General features: G+C 51.3%; 2 protein-coding genes across 4 annotated transcripts in view; one reads left to right on the top strand and one right to left on the bottom strand.

The window, feature by feature from the left end:
- Positions 1-12,551, bottom strand: part of ARL3 (ADP ribosylation factor like GTPase 3) — a 28,161-nt gene extending 15,610 nt beyond the window's left edge. The window contains exons 1-3 of the mRNA XM_054276699.1: positions 12,477-12,551; positions 2,392-2,535; positions 1,186-1,302 (exon numbers count right to left, since the gene is read on the bottom strand). Of these exons, the coding sequence (XP_054132674.1) occupies positions 1,186-1,302; positions 2,392-2,535; positions 12,477-12,479 (264 nt within the window). The 5' untranslated portion in view covers positions 12,480-12,551. The remainder of the gene's footprint in view (positions 1-1,185; positions 1,303-2,391; positions 2,536-12,476) is intronic.
- Positions 12,552-13,802: 1,251 nt separating this feature from the next.
- SFXN2 (sideroflexin 2) lies at positions 13,803-19,760 on the top strand. Of its 3 annotated transcripts, XM_054276697.1 has the most exons (11): positions 13,817-14,005; positions 14,310-14,480; positions 15,371-15,469; positions 15,621-15,696; positions 15,774-15,859; positions 16,536-16,596; positions 16,695-16,761; positions 17,293-17,342; positions 17,641-17,690; positions 17,930-17,977; positions 18,360-19,760. In XM_054276697.1, the coding sequence occupies exons 1-11, from the start codon at positions 13,845-13,847 to the stop codon at positions 18,457-18,459; spliced, it is 969 nt and encodes a 322-aa protein (XP_054132672.1). In that variant the 5' UTR covers positions 13,817-13,844; the 3' UTR covers positions 18,460-19,760. The 3 variants fall into 3 exon arrangements, with proteins under 3 accessions (XP_054132671.1, XP_054132670.1, XP_054132672.1); XM_054276696.1 differs by lacking the exon at positions 17,293-17,342 and having other exon boundaries at positions 13,803-14,005; positions 18,360-18,467; XM_054276695.1 differs by lacking the exon at positions 17,293-17,342 and having other exon boundaries at positions 13,803-14,005; positions 17,930-18,432.
- Positions 19,761-21,757: the final 1,997 nt, after the last annotated feature.

Raw genomic sequence — 21,757 nt, 5'->3', positions numbered from 1 at the left:
TGTCCTGCTCGTTTCTCAAACCCAGATCATACCCCATAAAAAATCTCACAGTTCTTCTTTGCAAAAGCAATCAGCTGGGTTTATGCAGTGGTGGCTGTTTCTGAACTTTAGATTCCAAACTGAGGCTCAAAAATGAAGATTGGCAAAAGAGAGCATCAAGGGTTTACTAGTCACATTCAAGTAATAGCTTCATTTGGACAATGTTTTCTAAGCCTGCAGGCACAGCTAGGCCTTTCAGCAACTGGACACGAGCCCTGGTGAACAGAGTCCTATTCCTAGTTGCACTAATCCTTCCACGCAAGTGCACTGAAGCTTCTGACACATTACTGAGTATATGTGTGACAGGAGGGAGGAATGGTGTCCTTCTGAGAGCGCTTCCTACTTTCCCGTGGGAGTCTGCAGACCTTGGTTTTTCTCTGTTCCCACAGGCAATAGTGCTTGGGGCAGAGAGGCCTGCAGCCCCCAGTCTGCCTTCATCCTGGCATATGTGACTGCATGCTAGAGGTGATCTTTGAAACTAGCCAAGACAGCACCTGGAGGGTCCCAGGGCAATGTGCTCTGGCATGGAAAAACAAAGGTCCTGCACTGTAAATGTAATTGTGGTCATCTGTAGCTAATTGTAAAGTAATTACAGCTAAGTTGTCAAAACCATTAAAAGACAGCCTTACAATTAAAGGAGAAAAAGAAAAGACAAGGGGTCTCTCTGTGTCCCTCACTCAGAAGCCTTCTTATCTGATGCCAGACAGAGCATTTAATTCTTATGCCTCAGTTTCCCTACCTATAAAACAAGAGCACCATACTGACCTACCTCTATACATGATGTTTAAGACACTAATGCCCATGACAGGCCTTCAGAGTCTCCAGTGAAAGGAGCTATAGATGGGTAAAGTACATGTTATTAATGTTCTTTCATTTGAAAGAGACTGAGATGAGAGGAAAGGAACTGGCTATAAACAGCACCATCCTGTGAAAGTAAAAACATGCAACTGAATGATTTCTGCAAACATAACTATATTTTTCTTACTGCACTCAACCAATCTTGCCATTTAGCTCAGAATAACTCCTGTTACAATGGCAATGGTGTTACTGAGGGTTGGGACATTACATTACTTGTTTCTGAATTTCTGGCTGAGACCTTGGAAAGCCATTGCATGAACACAGCATTCAGCTGCAGCCAATACTCACAAGGATATCAGTGTTTTCAAAATAGTTCCTCCAGTATGGTCTGATCTTCCTCTGTCCGCCTATGTCCCATACGTTCAGTTTGAAGCCTTGAGACTGTACACTTTTGATGTTGAAGCCCTGGAAAGAGCAGAAACAAAGCCACACAGAGCATAAACCTGAATGGCTGGAGCATATTCGTAGCCAGACATTAACACCTTATATATCCCATGCCTGCAATGTGCATTGAGATGGGCTGGGCACCCACAAAGATGGATCAGCTGTGGGACAGGCACCAGCAAAAGCAGCTGCTAAACCATCAGTTTGCCAGTGCTCTTGGGTCAAGGGTTGATGCTGTCATGCCTATGGAGACATATGATGCAGTTAGTGCCCTGAGAGAGCTCAGCAGGGTGGGTGCAGGAAGAGGTGGGAGAGCTGCAGATAAGGAGAAAACAAGGGCACTGTGAGAAGCAAGATTGAGCTTGTGAAAGCTGAGTAGACAGTCACAACTAATATGAAGCCAGAGGTCTCAGCTCAATTCGACACGACACAGCTAATGCTGGGCTTAAAAGAGCAACAGCTGCACGTCTGAAGGGTCCATTTCATCAATTAGAGCACCAACTGAAAGTGCATTCAAGTAGAAAAACAGGATGTGGTGTGGGCTGGCAACGCGCTGCCACACCACCCAGGGGACCAAGGCTTGGAATGAGGGTGCCAGGGCTGGGAGCTTTGGGAGGCAGCTACAGGGTGGGGGGAAGCATATCCCATAGCTCTCTAGCAACCTCCTCTGGAGCAACGCTGCAGTGCTTCTGAAGGGAGCCATCCCTCTCCTCCAATCCCAAAGCTCAACCAAAGGGCATGAGAGACATTAGAGAGGAGCACTGGTATATGCAGAACCCTTGGAGCTGGTTGGGTGAAAGATGTAAACAGACAAGGGTTCGTCCAGTGCTGCAGCATCCACTCTACATGCCCCCTGTTTGGCAAGGACAACAGGAACAAAGTCTCATCCATGCAAAAGCCTTTTGCAGAACTCCACAGCACTCATCCACTTTTGCACTACCTGACCAATGCGGCCTGAAGCTCTCTGGCTCCTTCAGGAAACCTCCTCTTAGGCAGAAAAGACACAAACTTAATGGTCCAGTTGCTGCCCCTTTTAGAATCATGGGCACTCTGTGTAACGTGGCAGGTGGGACCACAGTAACTGCCTCAAGAAGGAGAGGCCTTCCTCACCTGTGTTGGGGTGATGTGGCTGATGTCCTCTGATGCCAGCTGTTTCAGGAGTGTGGTCTTGCCTGCATTATCCAGTCCCAAGAGGAGGATTCTCACCTCCTGGTCTGGGGTGCTTTTCAGTTTGCGCAAGATTGACAGTAAACCCTAAATGCACAAGAGAGACCATAGCTGTTATTTCCCCACCCCAACTCTCGTCCCCCACAATGTTATACCCTCCTCCCTTGAAATGGATTCTGTCTAGTGGTGGCTCCCAAGACACCCTAAATACCTTTCTGCAGTCCTTATTCCCATTTCATTTCCTACTCCTCCCTTCGCCCCTATTTTCTTCCATCTCAGAGTACCAACAAGGTCTCAGACAGCACAAATGTCACGCAGTGGGGTGCCCTGCTGGCTGCACTGCTCTTGTCACACAGCTGTTTGGCATTCCCTGTGCCAGGGAGACAGTGTCTATGCATACCCCGTGCAGAAGCTTGCAGACCACATCCTTGCAAGCTCTTCATTACTTTAATCAGAGGGAAAACCCCATTAATTTGATCTGCCTCCTAGGTAACTACAGCTTACAATGCACCTGACATTGGTTCTTACAGTAACTACCCTGGTCATCTCAAACCCTGTTTATCTGTCTGAAACACGCTGAACCCATGGGGCATGTGCAGTTCTGATTCTCAGGATGTAGCACTTAACAACTACCTCAGATTACCACACATCCTCACTAAGAAAAGCACAGTGGATTCCAGTCATTACCCAGGCTCAGCTCTCTGAGCTGACAGTATCACTCAGGATTAGGAAACAGAATATGCAGGTCAGCTCATTTACAAACATGCACCTTATAGCAGCACCCAAGTTTTTGTCAGTGCCACCAGTCAGAGACCAGGGCCTCTCTAAAATGGCTGGAAAAATATTCTGGATCCTGGTACGTAACCAAGAGATGCAAATCACCCTGCTACCACCTGCTCTCACTGCCCAGCCCACCCCACAGGAGAGGGACAGTTGCAGCCAAGGGCACAGGAGCAGGCTGTGACACCAGGAATGCCTCAGTGTCTTTGGCACGCTGCCACACTCCTCTGCAGCCCTGCATGTCAGGGACTCCTCCTCAGAGCCCAAGAAGCACACACCACACTGAGACCCTGCCTGTGGACACAGGTGCTCTTGCTACTAATTTGCCTGAGAAAATCCAGGCAACACCTACAGCCCCTTCTGGAGCCCTCAGCATTCCTGTTCCATCTCTCCCAGACAATTCCCTTGTCGAAGCCCACTAAAACCAAGAGCCAAGAAGAAAGTTCAAATATCAGCAGAAACCTGAGCCCATGGAGCCCACATCTCAAGCCTTTTTGTTCTCCCAATAGCAAAATGGAGAAAATGCTTCTTGTCGACCTGCAAGGGTGTAATCAGTTAAATGTCTTGAAGTGCTTTGTTGCTATGAGGAACTAAACCCTCTAAACATTCCTGCTGAGAGCCAAGGACTATTTGAGCCTTGAAGGTTGCTCCCAGTCCCCTCCAGATCGTGGCAATCAGAAACTTGTCCTCAGGATAAAGAGCTGCCCGTCACAGTACAAGTGTCACCACTGCAACATATCCCCTGTCTCTGGCAGTGTCCTTCTGCCCACTCCCTACCTCAGCCACTCTGCAAATGCTGCTTCTGACTGCTCACCTCCCTGCTGCCAGGTGGGAGTGCTTTGGGAAGGACTCGGCACCACAGGTCGTGATGCTAAAGCTTTTAGTAACGCTCAGAGATTCAAATGCATGTGACATCTGATCCACCCCTGCAAGCATTTTCGATTTCAGAGTAATTTAATGGGTTTCTGTTAAATTACCAGCTCCAGCTCAAAAAACGTGTGTGATGTGTAAGAAACAGGGAGGAGAGAAGGAACTTAGTAAAACTGGGTTCGAAAGGTATGTGTAAAAAACTGCAGGACTGCTACTGTTGCTGTGCTTCTAAAAAGCACCGTGGAAAGCTGAGGTTCGGAAATTCAGAGCTTGTACAAGCAATAGCAAATCTGCAATAGCCCAATAAGCAGGCTCAAGTTATCACGTATTTTGTAGGTGATAGGCAGGTAAAAAACTTGGAATCCAGGCCCTGCTCAAGAGCTGAGAATTAGAAATGGGATCTGCTTGGTAGCGGGTGCTATGCCTGCTCAGTACATGCACCAGCACAGGCACAGGCACAGTAAATCCCCAAACAGCTTTTAGTTGAAGTGTACAGGCCTGTAACACCACGTGCAGGGCCCTGAGGGCCAGATGCTCACAGCTGGCTCTCACCCATGGGCCCATGGCTAATGAATTTCAAGGGCTGTGTTCAGTGCAGCCAGTCACTGCAAGCCCTGCCAGCCCAACAGCTCATCTCCCCGGCCATAGTGCTCAACCCATGTTCTGCCCTGATGATGGTCTGCACTTCCACATGTCTGAGGAAAGAGAAAAGGAACAGCAGCAAAAATACCTCTAGTGGTTACTTGTTTATATGCATGTCCTAAGTGCCCTTGACATCATTAAAAAGCACAAGTTTTAACTGCATGACTAGCAACACATTTTCTTTTCACCTGCCGTCAAATTTACAGTTGTGTTTCTTGGCTTGTAAATCTGTGGATTTCAGCTCAGTGTGGACAGACTCCACAGGACCAGGAACTCTAAAATTCACACCTCCTTCCTTTCTAGGGAAACACTGAATTTCCCATTCTTATGGGCCTGACCCAAAGCCAATGTACATCAGCCAAAGCACCACTGCCGACTTTGGAGAGCTCTGAATCAGGCCCTATTATTTTAGTTTATTGCTCACAGTTAAAAAAAGAAGCTGTTGAAATGCTAATCCTATTCACAGCTCCACTTGCTAAGAGCAGAGCAGTGTATCCCAGAGCAGATCAGGATTAGGTGCCTTTATATTTCAGAATTCAACTCCAAAATACTGAGCGCAAGGAAATGTATTACAAAGTATTGCTTATCTACCACGGAGCAATTCTCAAGGGTCGGGAAGAGGAACAGTTGTAAATGTTAATAGAGCTTCTCCCATTGTAGATGGATGCTATTTCTGGGCTAGTATGACAGCCTATGAGAAAACGATCAGCATCGTTCCATATTCTACTCAAGTGACACTGCTGCATGGCTGATCACAGGATTATCAGGGGTAGCCAATAGAAGAGAAGATATATATAGAAATAAAAGTATTCTCTAAGGTATAAAGTAAGCTGATTTAAAAGGCTGGAAGACAAGCAAGCCAACATAGAGAAGTGGACTTTATTTCAGTAGCTGCCAGCACGGTCTGTATATACAACTTAAATCAAGAGCCAAATAATAATATTGGTTCCCATGACTGTTACTATTTTGTAAATAGTATTTAAAATGTGAATCCCTGTAGTTAGCAAAGATTTAAAACTAAAGAAAGCCATGTCCATATGCATTTCTCATTTTTTTCTTTTTACTTTTTTTTAATTGATCTTGTGAGCATACTGATTAAAGACAGAAGGCATTTCCTGACAGCTTAGTAGACTGGAAAAAATAACTCAGCAGAGTTCCCTGCTGCATGCCACCATGATGTGGGACAAGCAGCCCCTGTTGCACACAGACTGATGGACAAGCACTCCTCTGCTGGCAAACACAATGCTGAAACTAACAGGCTGAGGAGAGTCAGAAAGCAATGCCTTGCTATTCATGGGATTTGTCAGGTAGAAAGCCATGAAATGGGAAGATGTGGTGCAAAGAGGATGCACAGAAACAACACAGGAGGAGCAGATTTTTGAAACAGGGCAGGTAAGAAATGTCTCATGCTGGGACTTAGCCAGCAGTGAGAAGGGAGAATTCCCAGGATGACTGCACAGCAGCCAGGCCAGTGGCACTTGCTCACTGGAGTGTCCAGGGTGAGAAGCAGGACAAGTCTTGAGCAGGCCAGGGTGGATGTGAGCTGGCTGAGGAGCCGCAGAGACGCCTCACAGGAGTGTAAGGCCAGCGTGTCAGCTGCACAAAACTAAGCAGACTGCGGCATCTGTAACAGAGAAGGGAACTGCAGATGCTGCTCAGATAATGAACAGCACAGCATGGCAGCGTGTGCAGCCTCTGGAGAAGGGCAGCCAGACAGAGCAACTCAAGGCTGGGCACAGTCAGCCAGCATCCGCTTCTTGGTCACCTCTGGGTTAAGCAAACTATGTCTTATATCAGATTGGTCTGTTTAAAAACATCTTTGTCCTTGGTGGAGAGGGTTTTCTTTGCAAGCACCGTGAGGAGACAGACTGATGGGGTCAGCAATGAGGAGACTGCATTTTCCAGACAGTGAGCGGGGACATACGAAAAAGAAAAAGAGACTCCTGACAATTACTATGAAATCAGAGTGGGGCATTAAATTCGAAGATGCAACTAAATGGGTAAGAGCACTCATAAACACATTGAGCATGAAAGCAAAGCTAACCATCTTATTAACATCCTTCAGAAAACAGGGATGTGTGGTTTTATGAAAGTATATCATTGCTAGGTTTAAAATACCCACCAAATTATCAAAGGACTTTCAATTATAGCTGCATGTAGTAATCCTATTCTCTCTCAAAAAAAAAAATCCTACATATATAAAAATACAGTGACATTTATAGTCCTAGCTAAGGGTTTTGTGGGTTTATTCATGCTGTATATGGGTCTCTTGAACTAGTTGATGCATGTAACTACATCCTGTACCACAGAAACCACTGAAAGGAAGATTCACTTTACAGGACAAAGCAAAAATTGGTTTGGGACAAACAGAGCATTGAGATAATCTGTTTAAATATTGTATCAGATTGGCAATATAAAGCCACAATGGAAAGAACAATTCTCCCTTGTACTGAGGGCTGCATACACGGGGCATGGATAAAAAGCGTGGCCCGCAAGCTGCTGCAAAGCACGGTTGAATCTTATTAGGAAAGAGAAGTAAATGTATTCTGTTTAACTTTATTAGCCACAAGGCTCAGATAATGAATTTAAAATAAAGTCACCCTCAGTCACCACCAATTGCTTATCTACTAGATGTGGACATTTAGGTAGAATCAATTCACTTCACCAAGATGCAGTAGAGCCACAAAGCTCAGCAGCTCAGCCTGCCATTACAATCACATTTTCCCCATCTCTATACCCCTGCAGAGATGCCCTCTTCCCCACTACTGCAACCACAAGTCACTTTATCCTCAAGACTCATCTCAGCCAAGCACATTTGCCATCAAGATGACAACTCCTGTCTCCCCACAGCTCCCCAGCACTGCTGAGCTCTATTCTCAAACTTCTGTGACTTTCCTACAACCGTGGGAGAAACTTCACAAAATATCCATAAAACCAGCCCATGATTCTTCTGCTAATTCCTCCTCTGCCACACCTACAATCCTTGATGAGGTTTAGGCAGCAAATGTGTCAAGTTCAAACCTGTCTTGGATTCTGCTTATTTCTATCAGTTGGTTATCTCTCACCCCACACAGACCATATTTCCAAGGCATGGGAGCACCTTGGTGCTCTGCTGGCACAGCACCTAGCACAGCTCTGGGCACCAATTTATTTATTTGCTTTCTGTTAAGCAATATGGTAGCAGCTCACCATTTTTAAAGTGTAAGTTAAAGATAGAGGGTACACGTGATGATTTCAGAAAGTCACACAGGAGGAGCTGACACAGGGAAGGACGAGGGGCTTAGCTGAGCCAAATATCTTGCCTTGCACAGTGGATATATGAGGCTACATTTGTCATCCAGGGTGCAATCCTGCACACACGGAGCTGGAGGAGGGGAGTCCTTTCTGACAACTGCACTGATTAGCTGGTGCCCTGAAGAATGACGTCTGATTACCTTTATCTTCGGCTGCAGAACTGCAAATGTCACTAATGGTCATAAAATCATCCAGTCTTTTTCGAAATACAACCGAAGTAAATTAATCTATTGAGCTCAGTTTATTCAATACTTCTTACTCTGGCAAAACTCCCAAAAAATCATTTGCTTACTGCATGTCTCCACCATATGGTGTCATTCAATGCAGACTTTCTTTCCTGCATTGAAATCCAAAATTTAATGGAGTCGAGTCACCTACAGAGTTTTTCCAGCTCAAACCTACTAATGTAGTTTTCTGTCAAAGAGGTCACACAGCACTTTCCAGTTTGATACATAAACCAATACCAGCACGAATCTTCTTTTCATAATTAAAATCAAACTCCTCTGGTTTCAGCAGGTTTGAAAGAAGTATTTTGCCCTGTGCAGAGAAGAGCCAATGCTCAGCACTGGACAATGTCAGCAGTCTCTGTCTGGTTTCAGAACTTCAAAGTCTTAGCCAGTGATTGGTATACTCTCCTATCTGCAGGTGATTTCTTGTATCAACCTCTCAGCAATCAGTAAAATAAACTAAAAATCAGGACATTGAACTGTACTGAAAACTAAAGTAGTGAGACACTTATAATACTTGAAAGCATTTTAATGGGGCCATTTTAAATAGAGCCTTACTACCAAGGAACAAGGGACAAAATAAAGAATTTCTAAGTATGAGGTACGCCTAGAGCAGGCAAGACATACATGCTGGTTTTCCTAGAAACATGAGCTCAAGACCAGGAGAAAGATGCCTGACTATGCATTTAGCTATGCTGTTATTTTATCCTCTTCACCAGATGTGCCTTATGTCAGCTAGGCACTCTAGACTCAGTTTCCTCAACTATAAAACAGGGCCACACTTTGACAAATCTGGTTTTGACACAATGATGTCATCTTCAATCAATGGTTTTAGAAAAGCACTGGCCATCCTCTGGCCCCAGCATCTATCACTAACATACCACGTCTCTTGGTAAAGATTGTTATTTCAGTGACAATAGGAAGCATTACTGTGACGAGGAAGCCACAAGCTCTGCTTCAAACAGCATTTCCTAAACTTTGGAAAGCAGCACATCCTTTCATGTAGCAGCCTCCCTTCGCCCTTGCCATGTGCCCACTGCAGATGCTGCTTAGCGGTGCCAAAGACTTCCAGCTCCACACATCTCTCATGCTTTGCAGTTTTATGGCTCACCCTTCCCTCCGTGCTCCAACTATGACCTTCCACCACCCCTGCCCCACAGCTGTGAGAAATCCTCCTATGCTCTGCAGAAGAAGACACTGCCCCTCTGTACTTACTCACTTGGATGAACACTGAAATAATTTAAACCCCAGCATTAACCCTCTCAGCGCTGGAGTTGGAGCAAGCAGTCGTTGAGGGGAGTTTTAGCTCTTCCAGTGCCATCAGGACATGGCAGGAACGTGCTCACAGGCAGCTACCATGGCTCAGATGACAAGCAGTAAATTGTTACATCAAGCTGTCTGGATGATTTCTGACTGCTGACCCATACCCCCAGGCTGCCATAGCCGCTTTGGATGTATTTGCTGCTGTTTCAGAGTTTCTACCACAAATGATTATTCTGTTTTAGTGAAAGTTGAGAATCTGGAGAGACAGTGCATTGCTCTCCAGTCCTCTGTCCAGTACACCCAGCCCACCAGGCACCCCAAAGTGCCACCCACCCTGCCTGAGAGGCTGTAATTCAAAAAACAACTCCAAGAAGTGGAAAATAGACAAAGAGGCAGTAAAATGTTGTATCAAATAACACGAACACTGGCGAACACCCAGTCACCCTCTCGGCACACAAATGCCTGGATAAGAGCAGCCAGATCCCAGACTACAGCAGCTTATCAGGACATCATAAGGCACAAGAGCAGATCTGGCAGCTGCAAGCCAAATGTGTCCCACAAAGCACTGCACTGCTGGAGGCAGCTGCCCTCATCTTTACAGCAGATGTCCATCCTGTGATGGCTTTGGTGCCTGGTGTAACATTCCCCATCACCAACCCATCTGAAATAGAGCAGATCCCACAGGCTTTACCTCAGTCTTCTTCCCTGTGACCCAGCAGGTAGGGATGCAGCCAGACTTAACCCAGTGAAGATGAGAAGCTGCCTTGGTGCTCTTGCTTACACCTCTTCCCTTGCATGAATCCTTCAACTTATGTCCAGAGGGCTCCTGGACAAAATAAGGCTTTACCCTTGGGAAAGCTTGTTCCCCATTGCTATTGCCTTCTGCTTGTGCTCTCTCTTCATGCAGCATCCTCATGAGTGGCTCTACATCCATGGCAGCTCTGTCACCACCCCTCACCCATAGCTCCAACCCTTCCTTCTGGTCCTCACTGCACTTTACCAGCATCCCACTTGTCCCACCCCAACTACTCTGACATCTAAACCCAAATTGTTTCCAATACCTGCATGACCCTGGTCCATCATCCAACCTTCCTCCAACCTCAATTTAGACTGCACTACACCCTCACCAGTCTCCCAGCATTGCCCTCCACTCAAGAGACCCAGTTTTTCCCTTCAATCCCTGCTAGTACCTCTCAAATAATTTATTTCTTTCTTCCAACACTTCTTTTCTCCCTGGGATCTTTCTTTCTCTCATCAACATCAAAACTCCACTTCCAGTCTTTCCCAGAGTTTACTCTTATTTCTTCTTTTGAACCCAGACTGTCCCTCATCGTGCCAGCCCATGGCAGAAAACTCCAGAGCACACAACATCCCAGCAAACTATCCTAGCCAGCCAAACACTGACTGGGTTTTCCCACTGACTCACCAGACTGTCCATCCAACCAACTGGCAGCTTTTTTTCAGCCCCTTCTCAGGCTGTGTATCAAAATCCAGCCCTTCCACCTCAGCAAGCTCTCTTCTAGCTCCCTCAATTTCTATAGACAGGATCCAAGTCTCAGGGTTGCCTCCTCCCACCTTGACTGGGTTGTCCAGTGCACCTTTAGAGACACAGCTGCTCCCAGACTCTTCACAGGCAGTCTTTGAGCACTGCCTTCCATCCTTGCCAGGTTCTTCCATTGCTCCTTCCCTCCTCAGGTCACTGCCATCCTGGTCCCCAGCCCTCCCAAGCATCCACCCCTCCATCACACCTTTCACACCTTGACTGAATCAACTCCAGGCATGCTGATTCTATCCCAACAAAGAGCCCCCCATAGCATCCTTGAGCCTCCCAGCCCCTGTCTAGACCTGATTCACAGAATCACAAAATCAATTAGACTGGAAAAGACCTCTGAGATCACCAAGTCCAACCTATGACTGAATACTTACACGTCAACTAGAGCGTGGCACCAAGTGCCATGTACAATCTCTCCAATCTTTCCCTAAACACCTCCAGGGGTGGTGACTCCACCACCTCCCTGGCCAGTCCTTTACAATGTCCAATCACCCTTTCTGTAAAGAAATTCATTCTAATGTCCAGTCTAAGCCTCCCCTAGCACAGCTCGAGGCTATTTCCTCCTATCCTGTCACTTTCCTCCTCTTCAGACTACACAATCCCAGCTCTTTCAGCCACTCCTCATAGAACTTGTGCTCCAGGCCCTTCACCAGTTCTGTTGCCTTTTTTAGGACTCAACCCCCTTTTTTGTGTCCCCCATAACATCTGTGTGCTGCCAGAGCCCCAACCCCAACCAGGGTCTTCCATGGCTGGAGGCCCCAAACGTTCCCTGTTCTCATTCCTTTGTATGGGTGCCTGAACCTGCCCAGCCCCAGGCCCCCATCCTGACTGGATGTCCAGGTGGCACTCAGACCCCAGGCCGGTGTCACACAGTCACAGCATGGGGCAGGCTGCAAGGGACCACAGTCCGTCACTGCTCCAACCTCCCACCCAGGCAGAGTCATCCTGGAGCACATGGCACAGGATCGTGTCCAGATGGTTCTGGAATATCTCCACTGAGGGAGACTCCACAAACTCTGACCAATCTGTTCCAGAGTGTGGACACCTGCACGGCAGAGTTCCTTCTTGTATTCAGGTGGAGTTTCCCGTGCATCAGTTTCTGCCGCTGCCTGTTCCCCTACTGCCCGTTGCCTGTTCCCCTACTGCCCGGCAGCACCCAGCAGAGCCTGGCTCGGTCCCCTGGTTCCATCGCCTCGGCCCCCCCTCTCATGGCCCAAGGCCTGCCCGTGCCTGCCACGAGCCCGGCCGGGCCCGACAGACCCTCCGGCCCCCATCACCCCACGCTCCGCGGGAGGATCACCCGCGACCTCAGACGCCCCCGGCCGCGCGGGCCCCGTCCCTCAGCCCTCAGCCCGCCCCGGCGGCCCCGGGCCCGGCCCCGCTGCCCCCGCCCCGCTCACCATCCTCGGCGCGGCCCGGGGTTACCATGGGCAACTGCGTCACACCCACCCGCGCGCCGACGTGCCCGCGCCGGGGGAGGGGTCAGCCATGGGCCCGCCCACGAATGAACGGCGCACGCGTACTGGGGCGGCCCTGCCGGAGGCGGTGGGCGCGGCCGCTCGGGGCTCTGTGATTGGCTGGAGGCGGCCACGCGTCGGAGCGCGGGGGCCGTTAGCGGCGCGAGGGCGGGAGCGGGGCCCGGGAGCGCAGGTGGGACACGTGGGGACGCGACGGGGCTGGGCTGGGGCGGGACGGAGCGTGCCGAGCCGAGCCGAGCCGAGCCGACATAAGCCGTGACCGAGCCGCGCTGGAGGTGTGCCGGGGCTGTGCCATGCCATGCCGGGCCGAGCCGGGGGTGTGTCGAGCTGTGCCGTGCCTTACAGAGAAGGACAGGGAAATTGATGAAGGGTCTGGAGCTCAAGTCTTATGAGAAATGGCTGAGGGAGCTGGGAGCGTTTAACCTGGAGAAAAGGCTCAGGGACACCTTATCGCTGTCTACAGCTACCTTTGAAATGAGGTGTAGCTAGGTGGGAGCGGGCCCCTTCTCCCAGGCAGTCAGCGACAGGACGAGAGGATATAGTCTGAAGCTGTGCCAGAGGAGGTTCAGGTTGGACATTAGTAAGTGTTTCTTTATAGAAGAGTGGTTAGATACTGGAAAGGACTGCTGAGGGAGATGGTGGAGTTACAGTCCCTTGGAGGTGTTTAAGGAAAGGCTGAACATGGCACTTGGCTAGGGTTAGGCACTAGGTTAGCCATGCTGTAGTTGACGTGGTGGTGTTTGGTCATAGGTTGATCTCAGAAGTATTTTCGTGCCTAATTCTTTCTGTGACTCTGTGCTGTGAACTGTGGCCATGTGGTGCAGCACCCCGGGGAGCAGGCAGGGCAATGCCATGGCAGTGCAGAGCAGCATTAGAGGGATGTGCAGGACGGTGCTGTGGGGGGCACAGCACCGTCTGCACACTCGGGGGCTGCAGAGTAGTGCCCGTGTAGGAGCGCCTGCAGGGCAGCCTTTGGAGGCTTGAGCTGGGCCCTGCAGTGCTGTGGAGCACCATACCACCCTGAGGAGGGGGTGTGGGGTGCAGCACAAGTGGGGCGACCCCAGGCAAGCATGGTCATGTGTGAAGGAGCGTCCTGACTGCAGTGTTCTGCTGACAGCAGGAGAGCAGGGGCCTCCTGGGCTCGGGGCTGCTGAAAGTCCAGTTGTCCTGTTAAATATAAACCTGCCATGGCTCTCACTCAGCTGACTGCTCCTGTGGCCGTGCACTCAATGAGCAAACAAGGCAGGATCCTACTGAGTGGCCTTTTCCCCTGCCCAGACCTACGCCAAGATGGCCACAGTTTCCCCTAGCTTCGACATCGACTCCCCACGCTGGGACCAGAGCACCTTCATGGGGCGCCTGAAGCACTTCCTCAACATCACCGACCCTCGGACAGTGCTGGTGTCAGAGGAGGAGCTGGACCAGGCCAAGGCCCTGGTGGAGAGCTGCAGGTGAGGGGCAGGGGTACAAATGGGGCAGGTGCCATCCCTGGGTTCACGGCCATCCCAACCACTGTGCAGTGTTGCAGGGGATGGAGGCAGTCATTCTCAAGCAGGTATGCTGTGGTGTAACAGCTGTTGGAAGTAGTTTTGGGGGGGTTTCCCAGGCTTCTCCCCGGAGCTTCAAGCTGTGACATGCATCCTTCTCAGGAGATGTTTCCTCTGCCTTTCATGTGGTGCCCAGAGCTCTGTGCCTCAGCAGTGCTGGGTGCTGGCGGGTCTGTGCAGCTTCCCCTGATGGGCTTTGGGTTTGCAGGGCCGGGCTGGTGCCGCCAGGAAGCAGCCAGGAGCAGTTGCTCTATGCCAAGAAGCTGTACGACTCAGCCTTCCACCCTGACAGTGGTGAGAAGATGAACTTCATTGGCAGGATGTCCTTCCAGGTGCCGGGGGGCATGGCCATCACTGGCTGCATGCTCCAGTTCTATCGGTGAGCTCCTGGGTACACCAGGCTGGGGACACAGCCCTGACAGCCCCCAGCCCCTCTCAAGTTCCCCCAAGGCCAGAGCATGGCCAGCCTGCCTCCTCTGGGGCTGGGTGGTTCCCAGGGCATGCCCAGGGCTGCTGTGCTTGCCTGTGTCCTATGGTCAAGCACAATGTCTCTGGGCTCTGTCCCCAGCACCCAACCTGGCAGAAGCATCACAGATCCCCCTGGCATGGCTGGGAATGGTCTCACCTCACCCTGAGCTCAGCTGAGCTCTTCCCATAGCTCCTGTAATGATTAATGCAACCACATCCTGCTTGGCTGCTGCTCTTGGTCTGTAGCCCATAGCAGTCTTTGGAAATGAGGACCAAATGTGCCCCTAGGCCAGGCTGCTTCAGCATCCCCAGCCCCTGCTGACAGCTCCCTGCCTTTCCCTTCTCCACCCCCCTGCATTCCAAAGTGTGCTCCCTGTGTCCCTTCCTGCCCCACACCAGTATCCCTGAGACACCAGTAGAAACCCAGGCACCCTCATTCCCCAGAGCCACTTCTGTCCCCATGTGTCCCCTCCTTGCTGCTCGCTTTGACAAAGGCTTATCTCAGCCCAGCAGAGGATGGCTGCCACTCTGCTGAGAGCTGTGTCTCCCACCCCTGCCCAAGTGCCTTGCAGGACTGGGCCCCTCCTTCCTGTGCTCCCCAGGGCAACCAGAACTCCTGGGATCATTTCCCAGCTCTGCCACTGGCTTGTCACTTTGCCACAGTTCCTCAGTTTCCCTTTGGAGACACCATGATGAGTGGATTGCAGGCATCTTGGCTGTCTCCCTGCCAAGCCTGGCCACGGGCACAGGCCAGGTGTCCCTGATAGCCCTCGGGTGCTCTCCCATCCCTTCCCTCCACAGGACAGTGCCTGCAGTGGTTTTCTGGCAGTGGGTGAACCAGTCCTTCAATGCCTTTGTCAACTACACCAACCGCAACGCTGCCTCCCCCATCTCCCTGAGGTGAGCGGGCCCCACAGGATGCAGTGTGCCTATTTGATGCACCTCTGGATGCCTTGTAAAGACCCTCTATGCAGTGTCTTGGGCACAAAGGAACAGGGCTGAGTCAGAGTTGGTGATTCTGTTGTCTCCCTTCTTTGAAATCGCTGTCCAGGCAAATCGGGGTGGCTTATGTCACGGCCACCAGTGCAGCCCTGGCCACCGCAGTGGGACTCAACCTCTACACCAAGGTATGCCAGGCTAGGGCCAGGTAGGGCAGCTGGGCACATGCTGCTCTCCCATGCTGATGCCAGCCTGTTTCCCACAGCGAGCGCCCCCCTTGCTGGCCCGCTGGGTCCCCTTTGCAGCTGTGGCTGCTGCCAACTGCGTCAATATCCCCATGATGCGGCAACAGTAAGTGTCACACGTGCCTGGGGCGCTTGAGGGACCCAGCTCCCTCCAAAGGCAAGCTGCTGGCAGCCAGGCTCCTGGGCTGCCTGGCCTCCCTGCCTTGGATTCCCCTCCTGGGAGCTGGAGAGGGGTGAACTGGGGTCTGTGCATTTGCAGTGCTGTGTCTGTGCTGGAGGGTGCTGGGTGGGATGGCTCAGCCTCCACCTAGAGCAGGAGGGGGATTTTTGGCTGATAGCTGCTCTGGAATCTGTGCTGGAAGATCCCTCAAACCCAAAGATCTCCTGCATGGCATGGGAGAACCCTAGCCCATGATATCCTGATGCTGGCACACCCCATTTGGGGTCCTTGTGGTGACCTGTGTCTGCTGCTCGGGGTTCCCCACAAGTCAGGGCACAAGGAGCTCGGGTACTGTGTGAGGGACTGTGCCCTGGCTCAGCTGTATATCCAGGCAGTGTCTGTCCCTAGCACGGCCAGATCCTGCTCGCAGCTGTGCCCTGAAGATGGCAGCATCGGCTGGGCTGGGGACCGTGGTGCCCCGGGGTGCTGGAGCCCCGTGCCCTGGGGGCATCTGGGGCTGCTGTGTGTAGAGGACTCCCCTGGCACCCCCTTACCCCGTTGCTGTGTCCTTATGCTTTCCCGACCATCCCATCCTCCACTTACGACTGCCTATCCCCTTCAGGGAGATCATCAACGGAATCACAGTGACAGATGAGAACAACAACGAGCTCGGCCGCTCCAGGGTGAGTCTGGGGTTGGGGATGCGGGTTGGGGCACTGGGGATGGGGATGTGGGTTGGGGCAGGGCGCTGCCGGGGCTCACCTGCTGGTTTTGCTTGCAGAGGGCAGCAGTGAAGGGCATCGCGCAGGTTGTGCTCTCCAGGATCACCATGGCAGCACCGGGCATGAGTGAGTGCGGGGCACAGGGGTGTGCAGCTGAACTGGGGACTCTCCTGGACCCACCACCGTGCCCTTCTTTGCTTCAGTTTCCCTCATGAAAAAGAGGGAGGGTGGCCCTGCATTCCAGGTGGCATTTGCTCTCCTCATCCAGCCATTCCTATCAGAGGTTCCCCAGCCCCCTCCATGCCAAACCACAGCCTGGAAGACAGGGGGCAGTTTGGCCCCATAAGGATGCTTCTCTCGTGCTTTCTGGCCCTAGCCCCTCAGCCTGCAGTCTGGCACCTCCTCTGCTCCTGAGACCCTTGACATGCTGCAAGCCCAGAAGGAAGAGCAGGAGCATGAGGATCACAGACCATGCTGCCCCAATGGTGGATGTGTGGGGGTCTCATGTCAGGTCCTTGCTGCAGCAAACACCCAGCAGTCCCCAGCACAGCTGCTTCCATGGCCTCCAGATGGATGGTCCTGCTGGGACAGCCCTGCAGGCTGGCTAGCAGGATAGCTGTTCTGGGATCTGGGCTGACCTTTGCTCTCTGTGCCTAGTTATTTTGCCCATCATCATGGAGCGGCTGGAGAAATTCACCTTCATGCAGGTGAGTGCATGTTTCTCCTCTCCGCCAGTGGGTTCTGTGGTGCTCCAGCCCATACCTGCTGCTGATATGCTGGGGATCAAATGGGGATTTGCAGAGCCTGGCTTGCTTTGCTCCCTACTTCAGTCATTGATACACCAATGGCCTCTCAAGTGACATGGGGAGGCTGTGGGAGGGTTGCAGGGTTTGGTGCACACCACAGGTGTTGGGCATTCAGTCCTACTGAGGGGAGAAGTCTGCCTACCCTGTGAATGGGTCTTGTGGTGAGGCCAGGGACTCAATCCTGGCTCTTCTTTTGCAGCGGATCCAGGTTCTCCACGGGCCTCTGCAGGTGCTGCTCTGCGGGGGCTTGTAAGTATCTCACTGCTCAGTCACCTGTGAGTGCCTGGAGTATGGCTCCAAAGAGATGCTTGAAAAAATACTTCTTTCCCAGAAGAAATAGCAAAGCTGCTTACCTTTCAGCTTGGGCTTTCCCCGGTTATTGGGAGTCATGGGGTGTGAGCAGCACTTCTTGGGCTGAAATCCCTATGGCTGGAGGGCAAACAGGTTGGGATTCCCAGGACTAATCTCTGCTCTTCTCTGTCCCACAGCCTCCTGTTCATGGTGCCAGCAGCCTGTGCCCTCTTCCCCCAGCGATGGTACCTCTTCCACTGCTTCCTCCTCCTGCATGGGATCTCGGGAGCCTTCCTCCTTCCCTAGTTCCTCTCTGCCCGTCCCAGGAGAAGCAGGATGGGCACCCACCCTTCAACCCAAAGCAGTGTCTGCCTGCACACACTGGTGCCCAGGGCAGCAGGAAAACATGTGCCTGCCCTGCTCTGTGAGCTCTGTGCTGGGACCAACAGGCTGCATGGGCAGCTCTCTGCCTTCCAGCACTGGGAGGGAGGGGTGGTGGGTCTTGCCAAGAGCCTGCAAGATCCCAGGGACTGCAGAGGCCTCAAATGGCAATAGGAAGAGAGGGTGGTTTGACTGGTGGTTGGGGAGGAGGATCTTGGCTCTCAGTGTGTATCTCCCTCTCCACAGCTCCCTTGCACTGGCTGACCTTGAGGTGGAGCTGCGTGACAGTATCATGGCCAAGCACGGGGACCAAGTGCCATATGTCTATTTTAACAAAGGACTGTGAATGGAGACTACCTCAGGAGCCATCACACCCCTCTGGCCTCCTGCCACCACCATTCCCACATCCCCTGAGCAGGGTTAGAGGCATAGTCCAGCCCAGATCTGCGCCCCCACCCAGCACCTTCTCTGCAGCCTTCTTCCACTGTAGAATCAGGGTCTGACTCTGTGTCCAGCTTGCAGCATTTTGGCTTGTCCTGACCCATGCCCATCTGCTGCTGGCCATGTCTCAGCCTTCCCATGTCTCTCTTGCCCTGAGGGATGCCTGTGCTTCCTGTGCCTTCCTTTGGCCCAGCCTGTTTGGGCCTCACTGGGTATGGCCCCATGAGGCATGAGGCTCTCTCCCTTGGGGCTCAGAGCACAGTTCTACCTCTAAAAGCAGATATCCTGCCATTGTACCAGCAACCAAACCACATTCCTGCCTTAAACCACCACAGTAGCCTCTTCCCAAGAGATGGATCGTGTCTTGGCAGGTGTGAAGGTACCTGTTCTCTCTGCACCATGAGACTCACCATCCCAAAGTCCAGAGATCAATGCTTGGACTATGCATTCCTTGCTCTCAGGTTCAGGTTCTATTCACTCTGTGTTTGCCACAAGCCAGGAAAGAAATAGCTAATTGTTTTTAGCTCTATTTTTTTAATTCCTCTGAGCACTATCACCCTTGTCCTACATCTCCAGTCCCCACAGTGAAAGCATGAAACTGCAGCTTTAGGGAACAATTGTGCCCTCTTTGACATGGGGAAGAAGACACAGAAATCATAGAATTGTTATGGTTGGAAGGACCTCTGGAGGTCATCTATTCCAGCTCCCCTGCTGAGGCAGAGTCATTAGAGCAGGTTACACAGGAATGTATCCAGGTGAGTTTTGAGTATTTCCAGAGAGGGAGACTCCACAACCTGCCTGGGCAGCCTATTCCAGTGCTTTGCTATCCTCAATGTAAAGAATTTCTTCCTCATGTTGAGGTGGAACTTCTTGTGGTTTAGTTTATGGCCATTGTTCCTTGTCCTGTTGCTGGGCACCACTGAAAAGAGCCTGGCACCATCCTTTTGTCACCTGCCTTTGAGACATTTATATGCATAGATGAGATCCCTTTCAGTCTTCTCTTTTTCCAGACTGAACAGACCTGGCTCTCACATTCTCTCCTCATAAGAGATGCTCCAAATCCCTCATCATCTTTGTGTCTCTCCACTGAACACTCTCCAGTAGCTTCTCTCTTTCTTGTCACAGAGCTGTCAAGGCATTCACTCAGGCTCTGAATTCAGTCACTGGTGCTGCACTGCAAACAGCAGAGGAAGGTTGAAAAATAAATGTGATGATTTTTAAAAACCATCTGTGGGTTGTGCTTCTGGCTGATCTCTGTTTCTGGTTCTCTGGGCTGGGCTGGTATGTGGGTCTCATGCTTGCTTTGGAAGGAAGTAGTGTGGGTTTTGTGACTGACCAAGCATCAGGGTGAGGGTGAGAAAAGGGGCCAGGAGAAGGAGGAAGAGTGTAAGGGATGGCATGAGCTCTGAAACCCTGCGGCATTCAATGGCAGCCTTCACCAAGAGGTTCTTGGGGCTGCAAGGTCCCATGGCAGGTGACAAAGGTGATTGTGCTCTGCTCACAGTGACAGTCATCCTCTTCTGGGGCCTGGGAGGATAACACTGGGAGACCCTTCCTACACCCATGGGTGCTGTTTATCTTCATGGCCAGGCAGAGTTTCATGGTGCTATCTTGGGTCTGCCATGAGGCTGCTCCCACCCCAAAGGAGAGCAGCATGAGCGTGCTGCAGTCTAGTTTGGGGGAGAAAGGAGCCCAAGTCCTAAAGCCCCTGCTTTCAATCGTGGCTGCTCCGAGAGTCCCATGGCCCAGTGGATGATCCATGCTCCTCTCTCCAGTCAGGGATATGTGTCAGATCTCTAGGGCAGCACCATTCTCAGATCAGCCATGTGCCCGAGTAGAGACACATTCTGCTCCTTCAGAGAGAGCAGCCAAACCCAAAAGGTACTTCTTGAAGTGCCAAGCTGTATCCACAGCAGGTTTACTCCTGCCAAAGCTGCAACAAAACAGGCAAAGGATAATGTCTCCAACCACATGTAGCTACTCCTAGAAAGCTGTAAAAGAGCTCTGAAAGAATTAACAGTAGAACAGAAAGTAGGAAAACTTGTATATCTGTTCCCTGGGCATTATTAGATCTCTTGTTAAAGCACAATTAAGGTAATAGATAAACACATGAAATAAAACAGATGTCACTCCTGCTGGGAGTGGAGAGGAGCCACAAGGAGACCGCCCTCTGCTTTTCTTAAGCTCCTTAGGTCACACTGCTCCTGTCCTACACCCAAAACAGCCGTGAGGGCTTTCAGAAAAGTACCTGTAGCAGTCTTTTGGACCAAGGTGACTCTGGCATGCTTGAGAGCATGGCAATGTTTGTAAAATGATGTGCTGTAGCACCCAAAACCTGCTTTTTCCCTGTTCTTGCTGTTCACCCCTCCTGCCTTGGCAGTTTGGAGGGGTCCTGGTAGGGCAGGGAGTCCTTTGGGCAGTGATTCTGGGGCAGCAGCCACATGAAGCCAAGTTTGGGACCATGGCAGAAAAGCCTCAGCTGTTTGGCTGCTCCTTTTTTCCTGCCCTGAGGGGCAACGGAGCACAGAGACCCCCTGAAGTGCTGTTGCCATCTTGCATCAGCTTTTCCCCTGCCCTGGGGAGTGGGACATGGTGCAGTTTATTGCTTATGGACAGAGTAAGAGGTTTGCTCTGGGCTTATAGAATTGGCAAGCCATGCTCAAGAGCTTCCCTCCCGCCTCCCTGAGCTTATAGCAGTGGATTCCCTCTTCAGATCAACATGGATTTATGCCAGCTGACAGTTCAGCTCAGCAGGGTTTCTAGGTTTCTAGGTTGTAGCTGGAATCTCCCCCCGAGGATTCAAGTCATCTCAACAGCTCACATCACTCTGGACACGGCCACTGCAGCCAGAGCCTGCCAACCCTCCCCAAAACCACAGTAAGTCTGCAGCCTGCCTTGGTCTCACTGGGGAGCAGAGGAGTTGCTGCAAGCTGTGGCCAGTCTGGCCTCCATTTCCCATTGCAACAGGAAGGAAACCTCATTGCAAAGAGTCAGAGCCAGACGAATCCCTGCTTGGGAGGAGCAGCAACTGTTAATTGCTCTCCAACAATGAGTCACACCTGATCTGGGCTTGTCCGGTGCTCCCTGATCTCCATGCCTTCTCCCTGCTGTGCCTCTAATTTCAGGGCTAGCTGGGAACAGGAATAAAGCTCCTTCAATAACTGTGTGGCGGAAATGTCAGTGTTCCAGCATATTTACGACCT

This window comes from Melozone crissalis, unplaced genomic scaffold (genome assembly GCF_028551555.1).
Source record: "Melozone crissalis strain CALT ecotype California unplaced genomic scaffold, PUWL_Pcris_2 ptg000019l_1, whole genome shotgun sequence".
In the NCBI taxonomy this organism is placed as follows: Eukaryota; Metazoa; Chordata; class Aves; order Passeriformes; family Passerellidae; genus Melozone; species Melozone crissalis.
Note: the sequence above shows the minus strand (reverse complement) of the source record. Positions and strands in the feature narration are given on the sequence as shown.